The following is a 26136-nucleotide window of genomic DNA, read 5'->3' as shown; positions in this document are numbered from 1 at the left end:
AATTGGTAGACTCCGGCTGTTCGTGGCTTGTCCGTAGGACTTGGCGCACTCCATGTGTATGATTTTTCAGAAATTTCTTCAAGATATTCCAAAGCTTCTTCGGGATCTTTCTGTAGAAAGTCGCCATTGCACATCATTTGTACGAATTGTCTTTTGTCGGCTGTGAGACAGTCGTAGAAATAGCTGACAAGACGTTAACTTTCGTATGCATGATGTGGGCACTGGCCCATCAAATCTTTAAACCTCTCCCAGACCTGATGAAACGTTTCATGGTCCTTTTGGGTGAAGGTAGAGATTTGCCTCTTAAGGCTGCTAGTCTTATGGGGTGGGAAAAATTTAGAGAAAAATACTTTTGTCATTTTGTCCCATGTCCCAATAGACCTTGGCCTTAAGGAATACAACCAGCTTTTGGCTTTATCCTTGAGTGAGAAAGGAAAGAACTTCAATCTCACCAAGTTAATAATGTCAGCTTGGTTGTTGAATGTGGCCACCACCTCTTCGAAGGCCTGAATATGCACATATCGACTCTCATTTTCCAAACCATGAAAGGTTGGTAAAAGTTGAATCATGCCAGGTTTGAAATCGAAGTTGGGCATATTCATGGGGTACATTATGCATGAAGGTGTGGCCGTACGCGTAGGATGTAGATAATCATGTAGCGTTCTTGGTTGGATTTCCTGTTGTTGAGCCATCATTGGCAGTGCAGGAAGTATGGGTGATGGTGGTGAATGAGAACGAGTGGAAGAAGACGATTTAGGAGAGTTTTCTAAAATTTCAATTTGTTGTTTTACAAATCTCCCTAATCTGTCTCTATTTCGTGACATTCACTATTTTTTTTTTTTTTTGTATTTTCACTTGTTAAATAACGTAAATTACAACTATGTAATAATGTAAGGGTATTCACACAAGATATTCCCAGGCTGATTGGGAAGGTTGCCAAGGTACCGCTTCGTCCCACACTTTTACTAGAACTCCCCGGGGTTGCTAGAAAGTGTAGAGGGTACTCTACCACAAACCTTTAAAGCCAATCTTTCTTAGACAGAATGATCTCAGTTTGTACCACTTTTACCATTACACAATTGGGTTTACACTAAAAAGTTTATGAAAATATTTTATGCACAATTTTTTTTTTTTAGCCTAAAGGATAAAAGTCTACAACTAACCTAAAGTAAATAAAAAAAAAATGGCTAATCCTAAAAAAAAAAGTACACAAAATAAAATAATGTAAGAAAAAAACTAACACCCTAATATAGTAGCAAAATAATAAATACAACTAACAAATAAACTAAACAAAAAAAGTACTTGCTTTTTTTTTTTTTTCAAAAAGATTGAAGAAGAGAAAAAAATAATAACAATAATATATAGTGATTTTTTTTTTTTGAATCTATATATATAACCAAAAAAAAAAACTAAATTATACTATATTAATTAATTTTTTTTTTATATAAAAAAAAATAAAGAAGAGATAAAAAAAGTAATAAAAAAACTACTATACTAACCTCTTGTAGCGTAGAAACCTCCCCGGCAACGGCGCCAAAAATTGATGTCGCCCAATTAGTTACACTGCGGTCGCGGTAGTAAACGGGCTATATGTCGTAACCACAGGGAGGAAAAAATACACTGAAAAGGACAGTTAGTAATTTTACGAGAATAAAATAAGAACCTTGAATGTGATGTGAGAATATTGAGAAAATGATTTTCAAAAATTAAACAAGTAATTAAAATGAGAAGTGATCAGAAAATGATTATGGAAGACACAAGCTTTGTACATACAATTATATTTTCCTAATAAAATTGATTCTTTAACCTCAACTATAATTCTACACCATTAATTATAGTTGGAAAATGTGTATGATTAAGCTCACTAGAAAAATATGTTCTCTAATTAAATTAATACTACTTCTAAAAATACAATCATATTATATAATTTAAATCGACAAAATACCACCGGCGGAATGCAGTAAAAATCATATAATATAATAAACACTCTAATAATTAATAGCCTAACTTACATAAGAAAAGCATGACTGAACTTATATAAAAGGTACTATTAAATTTAAAGTGCAATTAAGAAGAAGAGAAATTTAATATAACAAATGTGAAAATGAAGAACAAAGAGAATCATTATATTAGAAGAATAAAAAATCTGAGTCTTGCCAAAGAAATTAGTCTAGAAAAGGCATTGTCTTTACACCAAAATTAATAAAGTAAAATAAAGAAGAAGGAAAGAAAAAAGATAAATTTTGTTATAATAACACTACTAAAATCTGATTGCTTTTTCATTGTATTTAGCTCCTATTTATAGTGCACATTTGCTCTCTAAATTGGAATTTTCGTACATTATTTAGTGGTTTAGTGGCTTAAAATGCTGAGATAAAATGAGAACATGGGCACATCTCAGTTTGATTGAATAATGACTTGCACTCCGGACACGTCACAACTAGCTTCAACCACCATATGCATGTGGCAGGTGTAGTGGAGTACATGCTGACTAAGTGGACTTGCTGCTCAAGGAATGTGATCCCTTTGATGTTGGATTGTCTCGTGTTGTGGTCATTTGAGATGATCAACTAAAGATTTAATTGATATGGGCTCTTAAACCCAACAAAGACAAGATTTAATGGGCCTTTTAAAAAAAAATCCAATTTCATTTATAATCTGAAAAATAACACAAAATTAAAATAAATTAATATTTTCAACTAAAATAATATTATAATTAAAATTATTAAAATATCTACTTAAATTAATTTTATGTGTATAATTAAAGGCTTAAAATATACAAATTTGAGCTTTAATCAGTCTGCACATGGTAACTTGATAAGGGTGAGCTACTAAACTCAGTAAGGAAATGTGTGTCAGGTAGTCACATAAATAAAAATAAAACTTAACTAAAAATGCACATGCACATATATAGATAACTAGCAAAACATAAACTTAATCATATCACTAGTAGCTAATAATTAGGTTCTAAGCTAAATCACATAAGATGATTACGTCCGAGTCCGACTTTGGAAAATAAACTTGAGCTATTAGATTAAAGGGCGGAGGGCTGTGTTCAGTAAAATCGTACCCACTACTAAATGGCCCCTATCTACCAAATAGACCCAACAGTCAAGTATCTAACCCTTATCTTCTCGGTCAAACCATGTCACATAAACTATAATCTACCTAATTTAAATAATGCCAAACTACTATACATTATTTAAATAACATTACAATCATAACTAAATAATGTGAATCTTATAAACACACTATTTACATACATACTTAAATAACATGAATCTTATAAACATATTATTTAAATATATACCTTTAGCAATGGCCATGCTCTAATACTGTAAACATACATAAATAACATGAATCTTATAAACATATTATTTAAATATATATTATACAGTACATTAAATAACAAACAATAAAGAGTCAGGCAGAAGACCTTAGTTAACTTCTCTTTTACTATTCCCACTCTTTCTATGACTGTTATTACATATAGAAAATTTATGTTTTTCTACTTAATTTCCTTACCTCGAATGTGGAGTCCTAGCCTTGATTGGAATGAGAGTTATCCTCGAGAAACAATAATTACTTATGAGAAACCTAAATTGCATATTAATTAGGATTTGTCATAATGATAAATATGTAATATATGAAATTTTAACCTTGAATCTACACACTCAAAATTGTAAAATGATACCTTAGCTTCAAAAGAAAATCTGGCAGACCACTAAAATTTAAATGTGAAAATGGTGGTGGTGACATTGATAAGATGAAAGATATCTATAAATGTATAAGAGATAATACTCTTGGCCCTTGAAATAACAAGTAAGCTTGGAGGAGATGACAGTAGGATGGCGTTAAGGGAAAGAGAATATTTATATAAATATATACATGTAAGACCTTGATGGTGAATAATAGTGTTGGGTCTTAATGAAACAAAGAGAATTTGGAAATAAAGAAATTAGAGAGGCTGACTTTGGTACGTAGAAGAATGCTTGAGTGAGAGAGAGAATAAAATCTAATTCAGGTTTTTGAGTGAGTGAATCAATGTGAGAGTCATGACACTTGTATTTATATAGTCTAACACTAACTAAACCCCTCCTACTAACCATATGCCGTGGTTATTGTTAACTTATGAATTATTCAAATGAACAACTAAAATTTATAATTCACCACATGATTCGGTCAACTAGGCTAACAAAGATAACATTTTTTTTCTTAAGTGTAACCGAAAAAGACTTATCCCTAGTCTTCAATTGTTGATCAATGTGAGCTACTATTCCTCAATGGCAGCCATGTGTCCCTTATATCAACAAATAATTCAAATTTTGAATTGCCTTCCACATCCTCTAAGTCCACTCGTTCAAGCTAATACCACCATTGTCATTTTATACATCAATAGCTATAATCACACATCTAAATATACTATTGCTACTACCATTTTACTATTTCATTGCTACTAATTCTACTACTATATGATAGGTGTTACATATCCATTTTATCACATAAAACCCACCAAAATTACCTTTGACTTAGCTATAAAATCTATTTTATCACATGCCTAATGCTATTTCAAACAAAACCTATTTCTTATCATACGACACTGCTACTATTATTACTGCTATTTAACTATATAGTCAACTAATACCACCATATATAATATGTTCCATTACTATTAAATTTTCAATATATCCGTTTTTATTATTAGTTTTCATAATCTTTTATGTTGGACCATCACAAGTTAGTACTATTCTTGGAAATTTACTACTTTCTAATTATTTTAAGAAATAATTTCTTCTAGTTATTATTTCCACATCGAGATAACTAGACTAACGCAATAGAAAATAATAATCAAATATTTTGGTTATTACAATCTACTCTCCTTAAAGGAATTTCGTCCTCGAAATTTACTTACTTGGAGAATAACTCTAGGTACTGATCCTGCATGTCCGTCTCCAACTCCCATGTCGCTTCTCTATCAAAAATATCACTCCACAGAATTTTGACTAAAGGTATAGTCTTATTTCGAAAGACTTTTGTTCCTTTTTCTATCACGCGCACAAGGCGTGCCATATAACTCATATCCTGCTGCAAGTTCAAGTTCTCGTATTTAAGCACATGTGTCAGATCAGGTACATACTTCCGTAACATAGAAATGTGGAAAACATTATGCGTTTCTGTTAATGTTGGCAGTAGGGCCAAACGGTAATCAACCTGACCAACTCTGTCCAGTATCTCAAAAGGACCTATAAATCTTGGGCTTAACTTTCCCCTTTTTTCGAAACGCATAATCCCCTTCATAGGTGGTACCTTCAAGAACATTAAGTCCCCTACAAAAAAAAAAAAAAAAACTCAACCTCCCGTCTTTTCAGATTTGCATAACTTTTCTGTCTACTTTGGGCGGTGAGCATCCTTTGCCGTATCTTTTCAACTGCTTCTGAAGCTTCTCTTACTGCTTCTGGACCTAAGTAGCGTCTTTCTTCAACTTCATCAAAGTGAAGTAGTGATCTACATTTTTTTCCCATACAACATCTCATATGGTGCCATTCCGATTGTGGCTTGATAACTATTATTGTAGGAGAACTCTATTAGGGGTAAATACTTACTCCACGAGCTGGTGAAGTCTAGTGCACACGCTCGAAGCATATCGTCGAGTATTTGGATGGTGCGTTCAGATTGTCCATCTGTTTGGGGATGAAATATCGTACTAAGTTTTAATCTCGTCCCCATTGCCTTATGTAGACTCTCCCAGAACTTGGAGGTGAATAATGAACCTCTATCAGAGACTATCGTCTTTGGAACTCCATGCAACCTCAATATCTCTTGTACGTACAAGTCAGCGTACTGCTCTGTGTTGTAAGTAGACTTTACTGAACAAAGTGTGCTGACTTTGTGAATCTGTCTATAATTACCCAAACTGAGTCGTGTTGCTTGGTTGTTTGGGGTAGTCTTGTCACAAAATCCATGGCTATATCTTCCCACTTCCATTCTGGTATTTCCAAGGGTTGCAACATCCCTGCTGGTCTCTGATGTTTAACCTTAACTTGTTGACATGTGAGACATGTAGCTACGAATTCAGCCACATCCTTCTTCATCCCTGGCCACCAATACAAGGTTTTTAAGTCATTGTACATTTTGGTTGACCCTGGATGCATTGAGTAGGGTGTAGTGTGTGCTTCCATCATGATCTTTCTTTTAAGCTCTATGTCATCGGCTACGCACACTCTTCTCTTATACCTTAGCATGCCGTCGGTACCTTCGGAGAAATTCGTTGCCTCCTTCTCTGGCAAGCTCGCTCTTTTCTTCTGTAAGAACTTATCAACAATCTATGCATCATTTGTAGCAGTGTTGAGACAATGGTTAGGTTAGCTAGTTTTTGAGTATGATCTCTATACGACTTCTTTTGAGTTCTTGTTGTAGTAGCATTTCTATTTAAGCTAGTATTACCAAGCTGGCATAACTGCGTCTACTTAGCGCGTCTGCTACTACGTTGGCCTTCCCCGGATGGTAGTGGATTTCACAATCATAGTCCTTAACAAGCTCTAGCCATCGCCTCTGCCTCATGTTGAGTTCCTTTTGTGTAAAGAAGTACTTTAGGCTCTTGTGGTCGGTATAAATTTCACATTTCTCCCCATAGAGATAGTGCCTCCATATTTTTAGCGCAAAAACTACTGCTGCCAACTCCAGATGGTGTGTTGGGTACCTCTGTTCATACTCCTTAAGTTGTCTTGAGGCATACACTACTACTTTGTCATTTTACATCAGCACGCATCCCAACCCTTGTTTTGATGCATCACAGTACACCACAAGCTTATCCTTGTTATTGGGAACACATAATACAGGGGCTGTTATTAGTTGGTCCTTAAGTGTTTGGAAGCTACCCTCACGCTTTTCTGGCCAGACAAACTTCTGCATCTTTCGTATTAAGTTGGTTAGAGGAGTTGCGATCTTGGAAAATCCTTCAACGAAGCGTCCGTAGCAACCAGCTAGACCCAAGAAGCTTCTTACTTCACTTGCAGTCTTAGGTGTTGGCCAACTCTTGACTGCTTCGATCTTTGTGGGATCCACCTCAACTCCATCTATGGAAACTATATCGCCTAGGAATTCCACCTTCTCTAACTAGAATTCACATTTCTTATAGTTTGTTCTCCTTAAGTTGGTTTAGAGTCATCCTCAGGTGTTCCTCATGTTCCTCCATAGTTTTGGAGTAGATAAGAATGTCGTCAATGAATACGACAACAAACTTATCTAGGTACTCCTTGAACACCCTATTCATCATATCCATGGTGGCTTCTGGGACATAAGTTAGACCGAAAGACATTACCCAAAAACTCATAGTGTCCATATCGTGTTCGGAATATTGTCTTGGGTATGTCTTCCTTCCAAACCTTCAGCTGTAGATCTATTTTTGAGAACACACCCAAGCCTTGCAATTGATCAAAGAGATCGTCAATCCTTGGAAAATGGTACTTATTCTTGATGGTCACCTTGTTGAGCTCATGGTAGTCTATGCACATCCATATGCTTCCATTTTTCTTCTTAAAAAAGCGTACTAGAGTACCCCAAGGTGAGCAACTTGGTCTAACGATCCCTTTGTCTAGGAGCTCTTGTAGCTATACTTTGAGTTTCTACAGCTCGTAAATTTCCATTTTGTATGGAGCCTTCACAATTACAGCAGTACTCTTGGAGCTAACTTGATTATGAACTCTACATCACTATCTGAAAGGTATTTATGGTAGATCTTTTAGAAAGATCTTTTAGAATTCACAGACTATGTGCATGTTTTTCATTGTTAGTTGTGTCTCCACTGCTTGGTGCACTACATTAGTCAACAATGCTTGACATCATACCTTCCTTAGCTGGCTAGAAGTATGAGATTAAAGAAGTTCATAAGGCTATCTTAACTCTTGTGAAAGTAAACTGGTCTCTGGCCTTTGTTACCAAAAGTGACAAAATACTTTTAGCAATTGATGATGGATATCCAATCCAAATCGAGTGTAGCATCATGATCCTTCATTTTCAGCTTTATCAAGTCATTCGCCAGTTGTCTATTATTGAGTTCCATATATCTAATATGGTCTAATATGGGTGCTACAATTCTAGGTCATTCCTTCTCCTCCAATGGGTTAAAGCCTCCTTCAAATGTCGATGGTTCTTTTTTTTTCGATTCTTTCATATGGTGGCTCAAAGCAGTGTGTTGGTTGTTAAGATGAATTCCTCGTGCTTTACCGCTTATTGCAACACAACTTTTCATCCTGAGATTGGAGTCGTTCCCTAAGCTTGACATTCTCTTTCACCAACTACTCGCAAAAACGAGCGTCCTCTCAGCTCAGCTTACACGGGTGCCTCTTCCATAATAGTACAAGTCGTTAGCCTTGTCCTCTACCATGACTAGCTTAGCCTCGTAGTTCGTCACCTTCTTAAACTCCTTGTAGGTGTTGAAGCTCCTCCTTCTTGATTGTTTGTATTTAGCTAACTTGATCGTCTAAGCAGTACTGCCTCTTAAATTTTAGTTCTATTTCTTCTAAAATAAAATTTTTAAGAAACGGGCGTAACTATTTGAATAATTTATAATATTCCTAGTAGATAAAATCAACTAATTATTTTTCTATAAAAGAAAAGTTTCTCTCTATTAACATAACATTGATAGTTCACGAAATAATTTCTATTTTTACCAAGATAAAATAACTAAATAACAACGTAACACATAAAATAAAATAGTAAAAAAAAACTTTTTCTTTTAATATTGTTACTTAAAGAAAAGAAAATTTCTAGGCTTTCTAGTTATGATTTTTTTTTTTAAAAAAAAAAAAAATATCTAGAAATATATCTATACATATATATTAAAAAAATTAAAAAAAAAAAAAATATTTGATTTCATATGGGTAGTACCTAAACTTGGATATTGATACTAAGATTTTTGTAGTAAATGCAATTTTGAAATTATACACCTACAAATAAAAATGCAAACATATAATATGAGACTTACATGGTAGCGAGCGAAGACTTATTAGCCGATGTGTGTAACTCGTGATGACGTTCGGGACCGATATAACTGTGGCTCTGATTACCAAATTGTAACGCCCGTACTTTTATAAAAATATTAATTTTATTTACAAGCATTAAACGCGGAAAATTATAATGTCACTTTTTTTTTATTTAATACTTGAAAATGTTCACAAATGACCAGTTTTCGTACAAAAGATATCATAAATAATAACTAAAATAATTGCGACATAAATTTAATAGCATACATAAATAAACAGAGCGCCCTAGACCGCCTGCAGTTATATGACCCTCAGCGAGTTCACACACACAAGCATCTAAAGTTCCACTCGCCACTCGCATTCTAGACTTTCAGTTACCTTGGTCTGCACATGGTAACTTGATAAGGGTGAGCTACTAAACTCAGTAAGGAAATGTGTGTCAGGTAGTCACATAAATAAAAATAAAACTTAACTAAAAATGCACATGCACATATATAGACAACTAGCAAAACATAAACTTAATCATATCACTAGTAGCTAATAATTAGGTTCTAAGCTAAATCACATAAGATGATTACGTCCGAGTCCGACTTTGGCAAATAAACTTGAGCTATTAGATTAAATGGCGAAGGGCTGTGTTCAGTAAAATCGTACCCACTACTAAATGGCCCCCTATCTACCAAATAGACCCAACAATCAAGTATCTAACCATTATCTTCTCGGTCAAACCATGTGACATAAACTATAATCTACTTAATTTAAATAATGCCAAACTACTATACATTATTTAAATAACATTACAATCATAACTAAATAATGTGAATCTTATAAATACACTATTTACATACATACTTAAATAACATGAATCTTATAAACATATTATTTAAATATATACATTTATCAATAGTCATGCTCTAATACTGTAAACATACATAAATAACATGAATCTTATAAAGATATTATTTAAATATATATTATACAGTACATTAAATAACAAACAATAAAGAGTCAGGCAGAAGACCTTAGTTAACTTCTCTTTTACTATTCCCACTCTTTCTATGAATGTTATTACATACAGAAAACTTATGTTTTTCTACTTAATTTCCTTACCTCGAATGTGGAGTCCTAGCCTTGATTGGAATGAGAGTGATCCTTGAGAAACAATAATTACTTATGAGAAACCTAAATTGCATACTTATTAATTAGGATTTGTCATAATGATAAATATGTAATATATGAAATTTTAACCTTGAACCTACACACTCAAAATTATAAAATGATACCTTAGCTTCAAAAGAAAATTTGGCAGAGCACTAAAATTTGAATGTGAAAATGGTGGTGGTGACATTGATAAAATGAAAGATATCTACAAATGTATAAGAGATAATACTCTTGGCCCTTAAAATAACAAGTAAACTTGGAGGAGATGACAATAGGATGGCGTTAAAGGAAAGAGAATATATCTATTCTATATAAAGTGTGCCTATATAACTGAAATTCTTGGTTTGTGAGAAATTTATGGGTGAGTTTTTATTTTTATTTAATAAAATAATAAAATATTATTTATATATAATAAAATAATAATAAAACAAATCCTATTAATATTTGAATTGATATTTAGCATATTTCAACTCTGTATATAATCACAACTATAACTCTAGAAATTAAATATATATATATATATATATAAAATAATCGTCTATTTTATTTATATTATTTAGAATAATTCATTGTGGTTCAAGATCAAAATGAACAGAAAAAGTGGCAAAAAGACAAATGTAGTTCAAAATCATAGTAAACTAAGAAAGAATGAGATGAGATTATTAAGCATTAAATATTCTCAGTAAACACACTCAAAGAATCGCAGAGAGGAAAAAAAAATACCAATTGTAATATATATTAATAAATAAAAGCTAAGAATATTATATAATTATTTATATCTATTCTATATAAAGTGTGCCTATATAACTGAATTCTTGGTTTATATATGAGAAATTCATGGGTGACTTTTTATTTATATTTAATAAAATAATAAAATATTATTTATATTTAATAAAATAATAAAATATTATTTATATATAATAAAATAAAAATAAAACAAATCCCATTAATATTTAAACTGATATTTGATGATATTTGAACTGATATTAGATATCTATATATCTATATATATATGACGTGGCACTCTCAAATTATTTTTCTCTACTTTTTAATTCTCTCATTTTTAATATTTTATTATATCATAAATCTATAAATTATATTTTACTATTATTTTAATAAACTAATTAAAAACTTACATATCTAACTTTAAATTTTCTCTAATTTTTAAAACACATATAACTCTAAACCTATAAATATATATTATATATATTTATATATTATTCTATATATCTCACGTTTTTTTCTTCTACTTTTTTTTTTTTTTTTTGATAAAAGTTGTTTTATATACATCTTTCTCTTACACTATTTCTTCTTCTTCTTTGTTCTTTTTATTTTTTTCTTTTATTTTTTAATGAAAATTCTACATCTATCGCTAATCTTATTTATTTTTTTTTTCTTTTTTCTTTTATTTGCTTTAAGTTTAAGTAACTATTAATTTTTGATGTATGCACGACACCTCGACAGTAATAAATAGCATCAAGACCTCGATTTTTAATATTTCTTCATAATTTGAAGACATACAGACTTTCTTTCTTTATATCGACAACTTCACCGTCATCGATGTCTTCACATTATTCATAAATTATTCATTAGTATGAATTATTTGATGTAAATAATTGATTTTTTAATGATAAATTCATTCTAAAATCATTCTAGAGCTATTTTTCTCTACTTCTCTTAATTCTCTCATTTTTAATATTTTATTATAGCATAAATTTATAAATTATATTTTACTATTATTTTAATAAACTAATTAAAAACTTAAATATCTAACTTAAATCTTCTCTAATTTTTAAAACACATATTTATATATTATTCTATATATGTATCTCATGTTTTTTTTTTTCTTCTTCCTTTTTCTTTTTATTATTTTTTTAATTTTTAATAAAAGTTGTTTTATATACATCTCTCTCTCACAATATTTCTTCTTCTTCTTCTTTTTTTTTTCCTTTTGTTTTTCAATGAAGATTCTCCATATATCTATAATACTATTTATTTTTTCTCTTTTTTCATTTATTTGCTTTAAGTTTAAGTAACTATTAATTTTTGATGTATATATGGCACCTCGACAGTAACATCAATAAATAGCATCAAGACCTCAATTTTTAATATTTCTCCATAATTTGGAGACATACAGACTTTTTTTCTTTATGTCGACAACTTCACCATCATCGATGTCTTCACATTATTCATGATTTACTCATTAGTATGAATTATTTGATGTAAAAAAGTAATTTTTTAATGATAAATTCATAAAAAGTGATGAAAAGACTATTATAACTTTTTCTTCCTCATTCTCATATGATACTCTCTATTCTTCATTATATTTCTATAGTTTTTTATATTATTACTTTTAGTACTTTTTTCTCAAAAAAAATATTTTAAATCAAACCTTATATCTATATGAACAATAATTTAAATTAATCTTATAATCTTAACTTTTTAATTTAATTAATAATTATTTGTCACGTAATTATTAAGTCTTTTCCCTTTAATTTTTCTTTTGTTGATGATGCTAATTTATTCATATTTTAATTTCTACAATTTTTGTGCTCAAACCATTAAGGTAGTGTTCTACTAGGGGATCTAACGAGTTTCGCCCCTTCGCTAATGGCCTCTAAGAGTTCAAATTTCAGTATTGTATAAATCTTCAATTTGTTCTATTTCTTATATTAACTGAAATTTTGCTACTTTTTTTTTTTTAATTTACAACTTTGTTGTTTATATCTTATTAGGGACATTCATGAAAATTTAGGTTTCTTTGAAATATACAATTAATGAGCATTACTTTTTGATCATAATGTGTTTTCCATGGCTAAAAACCTCAATAATCTCTATCACTTGATATCAAATAAAATAAAATTATCATGATGTATACATTATGGTTATTTAATGAGTAATTAGTGTGTTGAAATTGTCAAGCTGATATTTAGAATTATTTATAATTGAATTGTTTCTTTGTCAAAATTAATATTAAGTATATTTATATGTTTATAGGTTTATCTATTTTCTCTTAGATCAATCATGCTCGTATAGCAAAAAAATCATACTCGCATATAGACATGTTATTTTCATTTCGTAATTTAGATCTTCTTAGTCATTATTTAGTTCACATTATTTATTTTTGACTATGAGGATGTGGATTTCTTTATTGGGAAACATATAGCGTGACAAATTATTGTTCATATATTGAATAATTATTTTTGATTAATGGGATTCATATATATAACTGTGTATATTGAATTCTTTATTCAAATAATTATTTTTGATTTTTACGTGATTATTTATTGTTCATATATTTAGAACCCTATTTGATTAAAGTTAAGATTATAAGATTAATTAATTTGTGATTTCTTCCTATAATAATAATCTCACCTAATAATTAATAATATTTTTTCTTTAATTTTTAATTGTATCACTTTCAAATAACATAGAAAAAAACTAGCATAAAATTTAGTATACGTGCCTCGCACGTAGTTTTTTGCTAGTATATAAATATATATGTAAGACCTTGATGGTGAATAATGGTGTTGGCCCTTAATGAAACAAAGAGAATTTGGAAATAAAGAAATTAGAGAGGCTGACTTTGGTACGTAGAATAATGCTTGAGTGAGAGAGAGAATGAAATCTAATTCTAGTTTTTGAGTGAGTGAATAAATGTGAGAGTCATGACTTGTATTTATATAGTCTAACACTAACTAAACCCTTCATACTAATCATATGCCGTGGTTATTGTTAACTTATGAATTATTCAAATGAACAACTAAAATTTATAATTTCACCATATGATTCGGTCAACTAGGCTAACAAAGATAATATTTTTTTTTCTCTTAAGTGTAACCGAACAAGACTTAACCCTAGTCTTCAATTGTTGATCAATGTGAGCTACTATTCCTCAATGGCAGCCATGTGTCCTTTATATCAACAAATAATTCAAATTTTGAATTGTCTTCCACACCTTCTAAGTCCACTCGTCCAAGCTAATACCACCATTGTCATTTTATACATCAATAGCTATAATCACACATCTAAATATACTGCTGCTACTACCATTTTGCTATTTCATTGCTACTAATTCTACTACTATATGATAGGTGCTACATATCCATTTTATCACATAAAACCCACCAAAATTACCTTTGACTTAGCTATAAAATCTATTTTATCACATGCCTAATGCTATTTCAAAAAAAACCTATTTCTTATCATACGACACTGCTACTATTATTACTGCTATTTAACTATATAGTCAACTAATACCACCATATATAATATGTTCCATTACTATTAAATTTTCAATATATCTGTATTTATTATTAGTTTTCATAATCTTTTATGTTGGACCATCACAAGTTAGTACTATTCTTGGAAATTTACTACTTTCTAATTATTTTAAGAAATAATTTCTTTTAATTATTATTTCCACATCGAGATAACTAGACTAACGTAATAGAAAATAATAATCAAATATTTTGGTTATTAGATTATCTATTAACGGTAAAAAAAAACATATGCTTCTCATATATTAAAATAATCAAATTAAAAATATAAGTTGATAAATCAACTAGTTAGTGCATTATTTTTTTTAATAACATCTAATAAATTTTAAATGTAATTTTTTTTATAAATAAATACAATAAAAAATAATTTTAGTATTATTTAATTCTTTAACAATTTATAAAAGAAACTGTTAATTATAATTTCAAACATCTCATTTGGTAATATTTGGTAATAGTGTATAAAGTGTGGTTCTCACATGTTTAAATAATTCACTTGAAGAATATGTCACACTAATATTATTTTTTTTAATTAAAATAATACCGTAGTTGTTATTTTTTATTAAGATCGTAGAAAAAAATATTAAAAAATTAATAATAAAAACAAATGTTAGTGGTCACTCATACAGAAAAAATAATAAAAAAAAAAGAAAAAAAACTAAAAGATGGGCTGTGACAAAGAAAAAATTGGATACTTTGATATATTGGGCAACACTAACAAGAATGTATAATTTAATTTAGCAGCGGTATATATGTTAATAATTATAATGTTAAGTATATAATTAAAAAATTCCCTAATTTATATTTATAACATATACAAAGGGTCGGCCCTGAGCATAGGCGGGCTAGGCCTGTGCCTAGGGCCCACCTAGCTCAGGGGCCCAAAAAAAAATTTATCCCCTTTTAAAATTACATATTTTTTTTATCAATTTTGAAAAATACCATATTTTTTTCTAAATGAGGGTCCAAAAATATTTTCTTTTACTCACTAAATTTCAGGGCCGGCCTTGCATATACATATAAAAATTTATAAGTAATTCATTGTATTGACCTCGCTTTTAGTTAACGACGTTGAGTCAATTAAAACGATTAGAATAATAAATAATAATTATATGAAATTAGGGATGAATCTCATCAAAAGAAGAACTATGTAGAACCAACAATGAAGATCGAATATTCTTATAATAAAGCTCATTATTTTAAATTATGTATTTTCATTTAATATTTATTTTAATCTATTTATTTTAATATATATTTATTTAATTAAAATTATTAATTTAGATTACTCCTAATAAAAATTTTAATTTAATATTTATAAAATTATACTTAATAGATCTAAAAATAAATAAATTATTCCCCATCATAGTATTAATTCTCAATAAATATTATGAAAGTTATTTAATTTAAGTTGGTCCAAAATTAATTAAAATTAATTTTCAACTTAAATTTAATTTTCTAATAAATATATGTAACTAAATTCGAAATCCAATGTATTTAAAAAAAAATACATTTTTGAAATTTATATAAAATAAAATAAATTTTGCAAAATTATTCTAATTTTTGTTGGTCTAAAATTAACTAATAAATTAATTTTCAACATAAACTGAATTTTTCTATTTAATTAAATTTCTTAAGAAAAATATACAATATTTAAGTATCTTGAATAAATCAAATTAAATATTATTTTTTTATTTAATTAAATATATCTAGAAAATACCACAAGTCTATACAGAAAGTAACCATCTAGATATTTTATTAACTAATTATTTATTTTTTAATTAAAATATAATATATTTTAGTCTATTTATTTTAATAAATCATTAATGAGAAATTTACTAGATTTAAGTTGGTCTAAAATTAATTAAAATTATAAATTTTTAACTTTAATCTACTTTTAAAATTTTCAAAATATCTGCATTTAATTAATGCATTTCAAAATTTATTAAATTAAGATGATTAATAAAATAAAATGAAATTTGAAAATTATTCTAATTTAAGTTGTTCTAAAATTAAAATTTCCAACTTTAATATAATTTTCCATCAAATTAAATTTCCTGAAACATATTTAATATTTGAGTGTCTTGAATAAAATCAACATAAATATTAATTTTCTATTTAATTAAATGTATTAAAAAAATGAAATAAATAATTAAGTATCTTGAATTAAATTAAATTAATTATTAATTCTAATTTAATATCTAAGAAAAATATTCTAATTTAAGTTGATCCAAAATTGAATAAAATTAATTTTCAACTTAAATATATTTTTCAAATTAATTAAATATTAAAAAATATAATTTAGTTACTAGAAATAACTATCTAGAATTTATTTCATTAAACTAAGAGTTTTTTTTAAATTAATTTTATTTATTTTAATATTAATGATCTTGCTAATCAATTTTAATTAGTTTAAACTAATATAATTAGCCTAATACAATTATTTAAATAAAGCAAATGAGTATTCACAATTGGGGTGATTCATGAGGGAGGACTAAGTTTAGTATGTCGTACCCACTACTATTAGGATTGAACATTTTAAGCGGGTTTGACCCGAACTCGAGCAACCCGCCCGAACCCGCAATTTTTTTTTAAAAAAAAAATGTTCGGGCAGGTCGGGTTCAACCCAGTACCCTTCGGGCGGGTTCGCGGGTTGAGTTTTTAGGAGTACCGGGTTTCGGGTTAAACCCACCAACCTGCAATTTAAATATATTATATATATTTTATTTTTTTTATTACAGTTTATATATATTAAATTATTAATTAAAAAAAAATCCTAAATTTTTTTTAAAATTTAAACTCTCAAATTTTTTTATTTTTTATAAATTTATTTTCTGTTAAATAATATAAATTAAAGATATTTTTATATATAATTTTTTATTAATAATTTATATATATTATATATAAAATAATTTATATTCAGAAATATATAATAAATTTTTAATAATATATATAAATTTTATTTTAATTTATTATTATTTTTATTAGTTTTGGATAAAAAATTAATTTTTTTAAAGAGTTGACCAAGTCAACCCGGCAACCCGGTCAACCCGGCCAACCGAAAGCCGCCAACCCGTGACACGCTAACCTGCCAGCCCGTGCCCTATTCAGGTCCGGGTTCGGTTTCATTTTTTTGAACCCAAAACCTGCATACCAAAAACCTGGTAAACCCACCCGATGTTCAACCCTAACTACTATGGTCCACTTACTCTCACACAAGGCCCAAAGGAGAGGAATTTAACCATTAATTAAATAATTATTATTCATTGAATAAACCCAATACTAATTGGAACTAAATAAAACTATCAAGGTGATATTTTTATTTTAGCAACCTAGTCCATTTAATTTAATCGAGCTTAAATGGGCTTCCTATATCCATCTAAGCCCAAAAGCAAACATATAGGCTCACACAGGTCAAATAATTTGGATGGACCCTATCATGTTACTAGGTTTATCACAGAGGAAAGAAATTACAAAAATTTACCTGTTACAAATTATTTATAAGATTTATTGATAATTGGACTATGATTAAAATAAGATTATTGGATCTGTTAACAAGTTAATCATAGCAATTTAGATCAAATAAATAATAGATTTATTTTTTTTAAAAAAAGGTTTTGAATAAATAATTAAACAAACAATCAAACATGTAACAAATATCTGGAAAGTAGGTTAAGATATTTTTATTTTAAAATAAAATATTTAAACAAATATCTTAACTAGAATTTAAATTTAAGTTGTCAGAAAATATTTGAAATCTAACAAATCCTAAAATATCTTAAATTCAAATTGTTGGATATTATTTTACCAGGATCTAGATTTACTAACAATTATGTTTCATTAACATCCTAATATGAATTCTAAAACAATGAAATAAACACATATAAAGTTTAGGAAACCTTACATTAGGTGCAGCGGAATATAATGACTCCTTCCGTTCAGATCTCTAGCCCTTGATTCCTTTCTGTAGCAGAGCATCACCAAGATCTGAACCTGGATCTCTTTCTCTCCTTCCTTTGATGCTGAATCTCCTTCTTGTTGGTTGATTTTCCACAGTCTTACACACTATGATTGAGATACCACTTGATGTGTGTGGGCACTCACTCATTCACTCAAAGATTTCGAAATTTAGAGAAGAAAAGAAGAGAGAAGGGAAGTGGCGGCTATGTATAGAATAGGAGGCTCAACTTTCATCTGACAGAATTCACAAAGTTAAGTTTGAATGAGAGCCATCACTATCTATTTATAGGTAACCACCTAGGTTTAGGTTAGAATTATCTGGCATTAAAATAATAAAAAAATAAATGATAAAATCCTATAAGTGTGGCCGGCCATGGGCTTGGATAATGGGCCTCACTTATGCAATTTTGCTGTTTTATCATTCCTGCATCCGATTTTCTCAAAAACGCTAATTTTCAAATTCAACCATTTAAATGCTAATTCTAATTATTTAACAACTAAAAATTAATTATTAAATAATATTGTCATTTAATATATTTATTAATTAGACATATAAAGTCTCTTAATTAATAAATAAACCTAGAATCTCTTTTCTTTACAATTTCGCCCTTGCTTAGTGAAAATTCACAAAGTAGACATAGTCTAACTTTAGAATTATAATTGATTAATCAAAATCAATTAACTGAGTCTTACAAGCAGTATGGTCTCAACTAGTATGGGGACCATGGGTCTATATATCCGAGCTTCCAATAAGTAGATCAAGAATTTATATCTTAAATTCACTGACTTATTAATTCTTCGTTGAATCCACGCATAGAACTTAGAATTGCACTCTCAGTATATAGAACGCTCTATATGTTCCACGATATAGATACGTCATTAGTTATCCGTTGTTATAACCCTAATGTGATCAATGACCCTCTAATAGATGATCTACATTGAAAAGGCACTAAGTTACCGTTACACCTTCAATGTATTTTATCCTTAAAACACTTAGCTTTGTATAAATGATATTTCAGCGAAGTGAAATGAGATCTCCACCATTTATCTCTGTTTAGCCAAGCTCGAAGGATATCATCGTTTCACTTCTAAATTCCTATAGAAGTTATAGATTCCTTATTTATGTTAGCGCTCCCACTCAATTATACTATCATGTTCCCAAAATGTACGTATCACCCTGACCCAAAAGTAGGCTTAACTAACAAATTAAAGAACATGAATAACACTCTTGAGATTGAACCTAATCATATCAGGATTAAGATCATTTGATCTAGGATCAACAGGTAATATTGAATTGAATAGATATTACGGTAAACTCTAATATATCTAATCAAAGTTCAATATCGGTCTCTTCCGATGTATACTCCATACATCCGATGTTGGTAAACTTTGCCAATGTCCTGGAAAGAACATAATACTTATCCAAGGTGTAAGAATACATATCGCTGATTATACCATGTCAGTCTAAATCCAGTGTTCTCACAAATCAGGGAATAAACTTTGGAACATATAATTAAGATTATATTCCACTGTGTTGACAACACTGTAATCATTAACAAATTGATATGTTTTGGACTTAAATAGAATTCATACATTATGTACATATAATCATGAAATAAATCATGTGAACCATGCAACATTAAATGTTATTTATGATCTATATTAATAAGTAAATCTGATTATATTAAAATGAGTTTTATTTAGGGCATAAAACCCAACACAAATATCCAACTAATTTTCAAATATACAATTTATTTAAATAATTTAAATTAACTAAATATCTAATAAGATAATATAACATAATATCTTAATTTTAAAATTTAGATATTTCTGATATTATATTTCAAATCTGATAATTTAATAAATTAAATTTAACAAAATATTTGAAAATAGGATATTTTTATGGTTAGGATATTATCAATTTTATTTAAAAAAATAAAATAAAATATCCTAAGTTTGAAAATTTTATCGTTGGGAAACCCTAAAATATCTATTCAAGTATTGGCAAGCCAATGTTGGCTTTGGCTGGCCAAGCCTACAATAGGCAGTTATTCATGGCCGACTAGACCTGCATAGGGCATGGTCTGGCCGCCGTGATTCCTCAGTTGGCTGATGTTGCCGGTGTGTTGACAAGAGGTATATTGCACCGGTTCTTGGAGTTTGGTGGATCTAGATGTCTAAAGTGATTAGTTTCACTTCTCAGATTGTCATTTTGGGTGTTTCCACCTGCTCTTGGTCCTTCTCAGTTGAAGATTGACCTTTAAGTGGCTCGCTCCCCTCGGGGAGGGAGTGCTCCTCTAGCTAGCGAAAGGGACTCCTACAGGTGGTTGGCCAGCCAAAGGTTGGATAACGGGGGTTGTTGCTGAGCCTAAGATCCCTGGCTGGCTCCCATGCCGCTGGTTGCCAGGATATGACTGTTCTCATCGTTTGACCTTTGTGGCAAGGTCTGTCCTCCCTCTGGAAAGGAAAGATTTGTCCTTGTCCCTGAGGAACCAGGTTGGTCAGCTTGTTAATAGAACCTCCTTGATCTATCAACCAGTCTTCCTTGGAGTGGATCTCTGATGAGATCTTGTCCTCTTCCGTCAATTCTCTGGTTGAACCACCTTATCAGGTTGCTGGCCTCTCTATTACAGTGATCCAACTCCATTTGGTGAGGTCGAAGGATGTACTCTTGGTCATCCATCCACCTCAGGAATTTGCGTCTCTGTTGAGTGAATATTGTTGGAATTTATTTTACCATGATCTTAGATCTACTCACAAGTATGTTGTTTAACATCCTAAATATGAACTTTCTAAAACGAAAATAAACACATATAAAGTTAAGAAAACCTTACATTAGTTACAGCGGAATAATATGTCTCCTTCCACTCAGATCTCTAACCCTTGTATCCTTTCTGTCGCAGAGTATTATCAAGATCTGAGCCCGAATGTCCTTCTTCTTTGAATGTGATCCTTCACAGTCTTCCAATCTATGATTGAGGTACCACTTGCTGTGTGTCGGCACTACTCTATCACTAGGAGATTTCGAAATTATGAGGAAGAAAAGAGAGAGAGAGAGAGAGAGAGAGGGTCGGCTATAGAGAGAAAGTGGAAGGCTCAGTTTTTCTGAAAGAGCAATCTTAAGAAACTAATAAAAACTTATTTTTGACTGAGCCATCACTTTCTATTTATAGGCAACTACTAGGTTTAGGTTAGTAATTATTTGTCATTAAAATAACGAAAATATTAATTGGAAAAACCCAATCAAGTGGCCAGCCATAGGTGTTAGTGGGCCTCACTTGGATTTTGCAGTTTTCACAATTTTTATTTCTATTTTCTCAAAAATGCCAATTTTCCAATTCTAACCATTTAAATGCCAAAACTAATTATTTAATAACTAAAATATATTATTAAATAATATTGTCATTTAATATAATTATTAATTAGACATATAGAGTCTCTTAATTAATAATAGACCTAAAATCTCTTTTCTTTACAATTTCACCCCTGCTTAGTGAAAATTCACAAATTAGACATAGTCTAACTTTAGAATTATAATTGATTAATCATAAATCAATTATTGAGTCTTACAAGCAATATGGTCTCAACTAGAATGGGGACCATGGATCTATAATGCTGAGCTTCCAATAAGCGAACCGAATTTACTAAGTAAATTCCCTAACTTATTAATTCATGTTGAATCCACTCTTAGAACTTGGAATTGCACTCTCAGACTTATATAGAGCATTCTATATGTTCCACGATATAGATATTCTATCTCATTTAACCATTGTTATAATCTTAATGTGATCAAAGATCCTCTATATAGATGATTTACATCGAGATGGGATAAATTTACCGTTTTCACCCCTCAATGTATTTGGCCCCTTAAAACACTTAGCTACCTGTAAATGATGTTTTAGTGATCTAAGAAATAGTCACTGAAATAAGAGCTCATCCATTTACTTCTATTTAGCTAAGCTCGAAGGGAATCATCATTTGACTTCTATACACCAGTAGAAGCTATAGATTCCATATTTATGTTCAGCGCTCCCACTCAATCATACTATCATGTTCCCAAAATATACGTATCACCCTGACCCAAAAGTAGGCTTAACTAATAAATCAAAGAACAAGAATAGCACTCCTGAGTTGAGCTTAAGCATATCAGGATTTAGATTCTTTTGATCTAAGATCAACTAGTGATATTGACTTGGAAAGATACAACGGTAAGTTTATAATATCTTGACTAAGTTCAATATCGGTCCAGTCCAATGTATACTCCATACATTCGAAACTAGTATACTTTACTAATGTCCTGGAAAGAACATAACACTTACTCCAAGTGTAAGTACACATCATCGCTGATTATCACATCAGTATAAATCCAAAACACTGATGAAACAGGGACTTAGTCTTTTGAATCATATAATCACAATCACATTCCACTGTGTTAACAATACTGTAATTGTGAATAAATATATGTTCTGGACTTAACTGATTTTGTGCATATATAAACATATATATTAAACCATAAGCATGAAAAACTCATCCAAACATAAATCACTTCAAATTTCTTAGATTGATAACTAATCAGATTGTAATGGGTTTTATTTAGGGCACAAAACCCAACAAACTCCCAGTTGCACTAACATAAAACAAATTGTCCATTCCAATCAATATGTTGTCTTGATCTTCAGATCAAGTGTAGTATATTTGAATCCATCCAAAATTCTGGAAACAAGTTGATAAAAACATTATGAAACATCGTTTACTATATGCTTACTCATCAAGGGATACTGAAATCCTTCCTTCTTATTAAGTACATCTGAATAAACAGAAGACATATCTCTCATATTTTAAAATTTGGAACTGAGATAATACAGTGTAGAATTTTCTTCAGTGAAATAACTTTCTGGTAATTTCGAATTTACAAAGTTATAAATCTTTTCTGGTAGAGCTTGAATTATTATAGAAGGGTTTTTACACTCTTGTAGAATAACTCCTCCACCCCCAGAGTAACCACCATCTCAAATTCTTGAATGAGTTGGGGTAGATATAAGGATAAGTAATATACAGTTCCTTAATATCTAATGTTGCTCGTAAATTCGCCCAAAATACGTGGACCTGTCGAGAGGGGACACGTGGATCAGATAACTTGGAAAGATTTGCTAAGTCTTTCTATGCCACCTGGAAGCGCTATTAGCATGGGTCCCGGAGGAGACACCCGGAGTACAAGGTACTCCAGGAAGCTAGTATAGCATGAAGGCTCTCCGGGATGTGTCAGGTCTCTCCCGAGAAATCAAGTCGCATTTAATGCTGCATGGGAGGAAGCGTGTTGGGACTGTAACACGCAATAAAGTCTGACGGCACAACACCCAAACAGCAGCGCTACAGTAATGATCATTTAAGTCTAGCGACGGCTACTCTGCGAAGAGTCACGTCAATCACAAGACAAAAAGGACATTCTCCATAAAAACCCTACAGCACCTAGGGATTTGACCATGCATCACCCATGGTATATTCATCGGAAATGCCCAACTTTATGGATACTTACAGACACATGTGTAAGAACAATTCTAGGGATTACCCCACCAAAACACTATAAATACCCCCTCAAAGCTCATTTAAGGGGGTCGAGAATCTTGGTTGCAAAAGAGCAAGAAGAGAAAAAACTCACCAAGAACATTCTCTGTATTTAAGAGAAAAACATTCTCTCAAGTGTAGAATCTGTATTAAATACATCCATTAATAGCAGTGGCTCGTGGACTAAGGCTCATTAACGCCCCAACCACGTAAAAAGTCTTCATCTCACTTTCTTACAGCTCATTATTATAATTATATTTTAATAGTTGCCGAAAACCTCGGTCAACATTTTGGTGCTTTCATTGAGAGCTGAGGAAAGCTGCTTCACAACAAGCATTTAACTTCACGACAATGGTGGAGACAAGAGCTACACGTCATCCTCGCCCTCTAGAAGACGCTCAAGATCCCAATGAGGAAGATGTAGCCTCAAGGGCAGCAGAGGAGTCCGAGGAAGAAGAAGAAGAAATAGTTCCCGATGAAAACTACGAGGAACACCTCGACGAGTATGCCTATGAAGGAGGAAGCTACTCGGAGCTGGTGCTCCTTAGACAAAAAGCTATCGATCATGAAGCTGAGATCGAAGCTCAGAAAGCGCAAAATCAAAAAATGCAGGAAGTGATGCTAGCCATGCAGAAAGCCATGGAGGCAGCTGGTATTCACGTGCATCCCAAGGCGATGGCCGCTGGACTCGACGGGGAGCCAGCAACGTCTTCGCCTAATTCCCAGCAGCAAAGGCCTAGGGAACCTAGCCCTATAAGGCGTCCTGCTGAGGAAAACCAAACAAAAAACCCTACTTCTGCCCCTGGTCGAAAGAAAAAGGCGCAGGATCCGCGAAAGGTCCGCTCGGATTTCCCTAAAGGGAAAGGTCCGCAGAGGGGCAAGCCCCGAAGAGGGAGTCTTGGCCCTCAGGATCGAGGGGACCGGAAAAGCGTTTCCGTGCACCAGGAACCAGGGGGTAGAGGAAGAGGAGGACAGAGATGTCCACCCATTGATCTGAGAAATCAAATCAATGGGAATCAAGGTGACCTCCGGGATCACCTTGACCAAAAAAGATACAGGCCCGTAGTCTCCTCGGGTACTGTAAACGAAGGGATTATGGCAGAACTTGCCATACTTCGAAAAGATATTGCCCGAGTCTCCCGGAGGCAGAAGGGAGATGACTCCGACTCGGACAGTGAGGATCGGGAGCCTTGTGCCAAACATATCCTGGAGGCGGAGCTCCCTAAAAACTTCAAGATGCCAGAAATGGCGGCATATACTGGGAACTCCGACCCCAGTGATCACTTGTCACGATTCAACCGAGTCATGACAGTCATGCAGGTCAGCAATGACGCCAAATGCTTATGCTTCCCCCTCACCCTGAGCGGATCGGCAGAGGAATGGTTCGAGAAATTGGAACCAGGATCGGTGGGTTGCTGGAACAAACTCCAAACCAACTTCCGGAGACAATTCGTCGCTGCCAGGAAGGTCAACTTGGAGGTTAGTGCCTTGACCAACATCAAGCAACTGCCCACCGAGACCTTGAAGAATTACATCAAGAGGTTCCGAGAGGAAGCCTCGAAGACCAAGAAGGTCGACGACGGACAACAGCTTGCGCTTCTCCAAGCAGGAATCCGCACTGGGACTCCCTTCTGGAACGAATTACAGCAAGAAGGCGCTGCTAGCCTTCAGGACTTCCAGAAGCGAGTCCAAAAATATATTAACCTCGAAGAAGCCCAGATCGTGGCTTACGGAGGCTATTATCCCACTGGGATAGCGGGATACATGCCAGGAGTGTCGCCCTCGGGTACTGTCCCGATCGCGACTCCTCCAGTAAGTGGCATACAGTTCTCTGCTACTCCCGGATACAGCCAGGGCCAGGCTTTGGCCCCGGCATCTTCCCATTACGGCAACCCGTCCGGGGTGAATGGACGGGCTCCTTCACAAGCTGCCCCGACTGTTAGCTTAACAGGCCCTACCCAGGGGTCGAGGAGCAAAAGGTCTTCCAAAGGCAGCACCCGAACGGGAGAGAAGCGCCAAAAGAAGGGGTACACACCCCAATACACCCAGTACACAGAGCTCACGGACTCTCAGGAACGTGTATATTTTGCCACAAGGCAGAATACGCACTACCGGAGACCACAGCCATTGTACAAAGACAGCTCCCGGAGAGATCCGAGTAAAAGGTGCGAGTACCACAACGACATTGGTCA

At 31.9% G+C, this 26136-nt stretch overlaps 1 protein-coding gene and 1 non-coding gene across 2 annotated transcripts in view; one reads left to right on the top strand and one right to left on the bottom strand.

Moving 5' to 3' along the window:
* Nucleotides 1-205: 205 nt before the first annotated feature.
* LOC133038622 (small nucleolar RNA R71) lies at nt 206-311 on the top strand. Its single transcript, XR_009688122.1, has one exon. It is a non-coding gene; the product is annotated as a small nucleolar RNA R71 (small nucleolar RNA).
* A 6442-nt stretch (nt 312-6753) lies between these two features.
* LOC133038277 (uncharacterized mitochondrial protein AtMg00860-like) overlaps nt 6754-26136 on the bottom strand; it is a 32478-nt gene continuing 13095 nt past the window's right edge. The window contains exon 3 of the mRNA XM_061116373.1: nt 6754-7116. Within this exon, the coding sequence (XP_060972356.1) occupies nt 6754-7116 (363 nt within the window). The remainder of the gene's footprint in view (nt 7117-26136) is intronic.

This window comes from Cannabis sativa, chromosome 5 (assembly GCF_029168945.1).
Source record: "Cannabis sativa cultivar Pink pepper isolate KNU-18-1 chromosome 5, ASM2916894v1, whole genome shotgun sequence".
Lineage (NCBI taxonomy): Eukaryota > Viridiplantae > Streptophyta > Magnoliopsida > Rosales > Cannabaceae > Cannabis > Cannabis sativa.
This window is presented reverse-complemented; position numbering and strand designations above follow the sequence as displayed.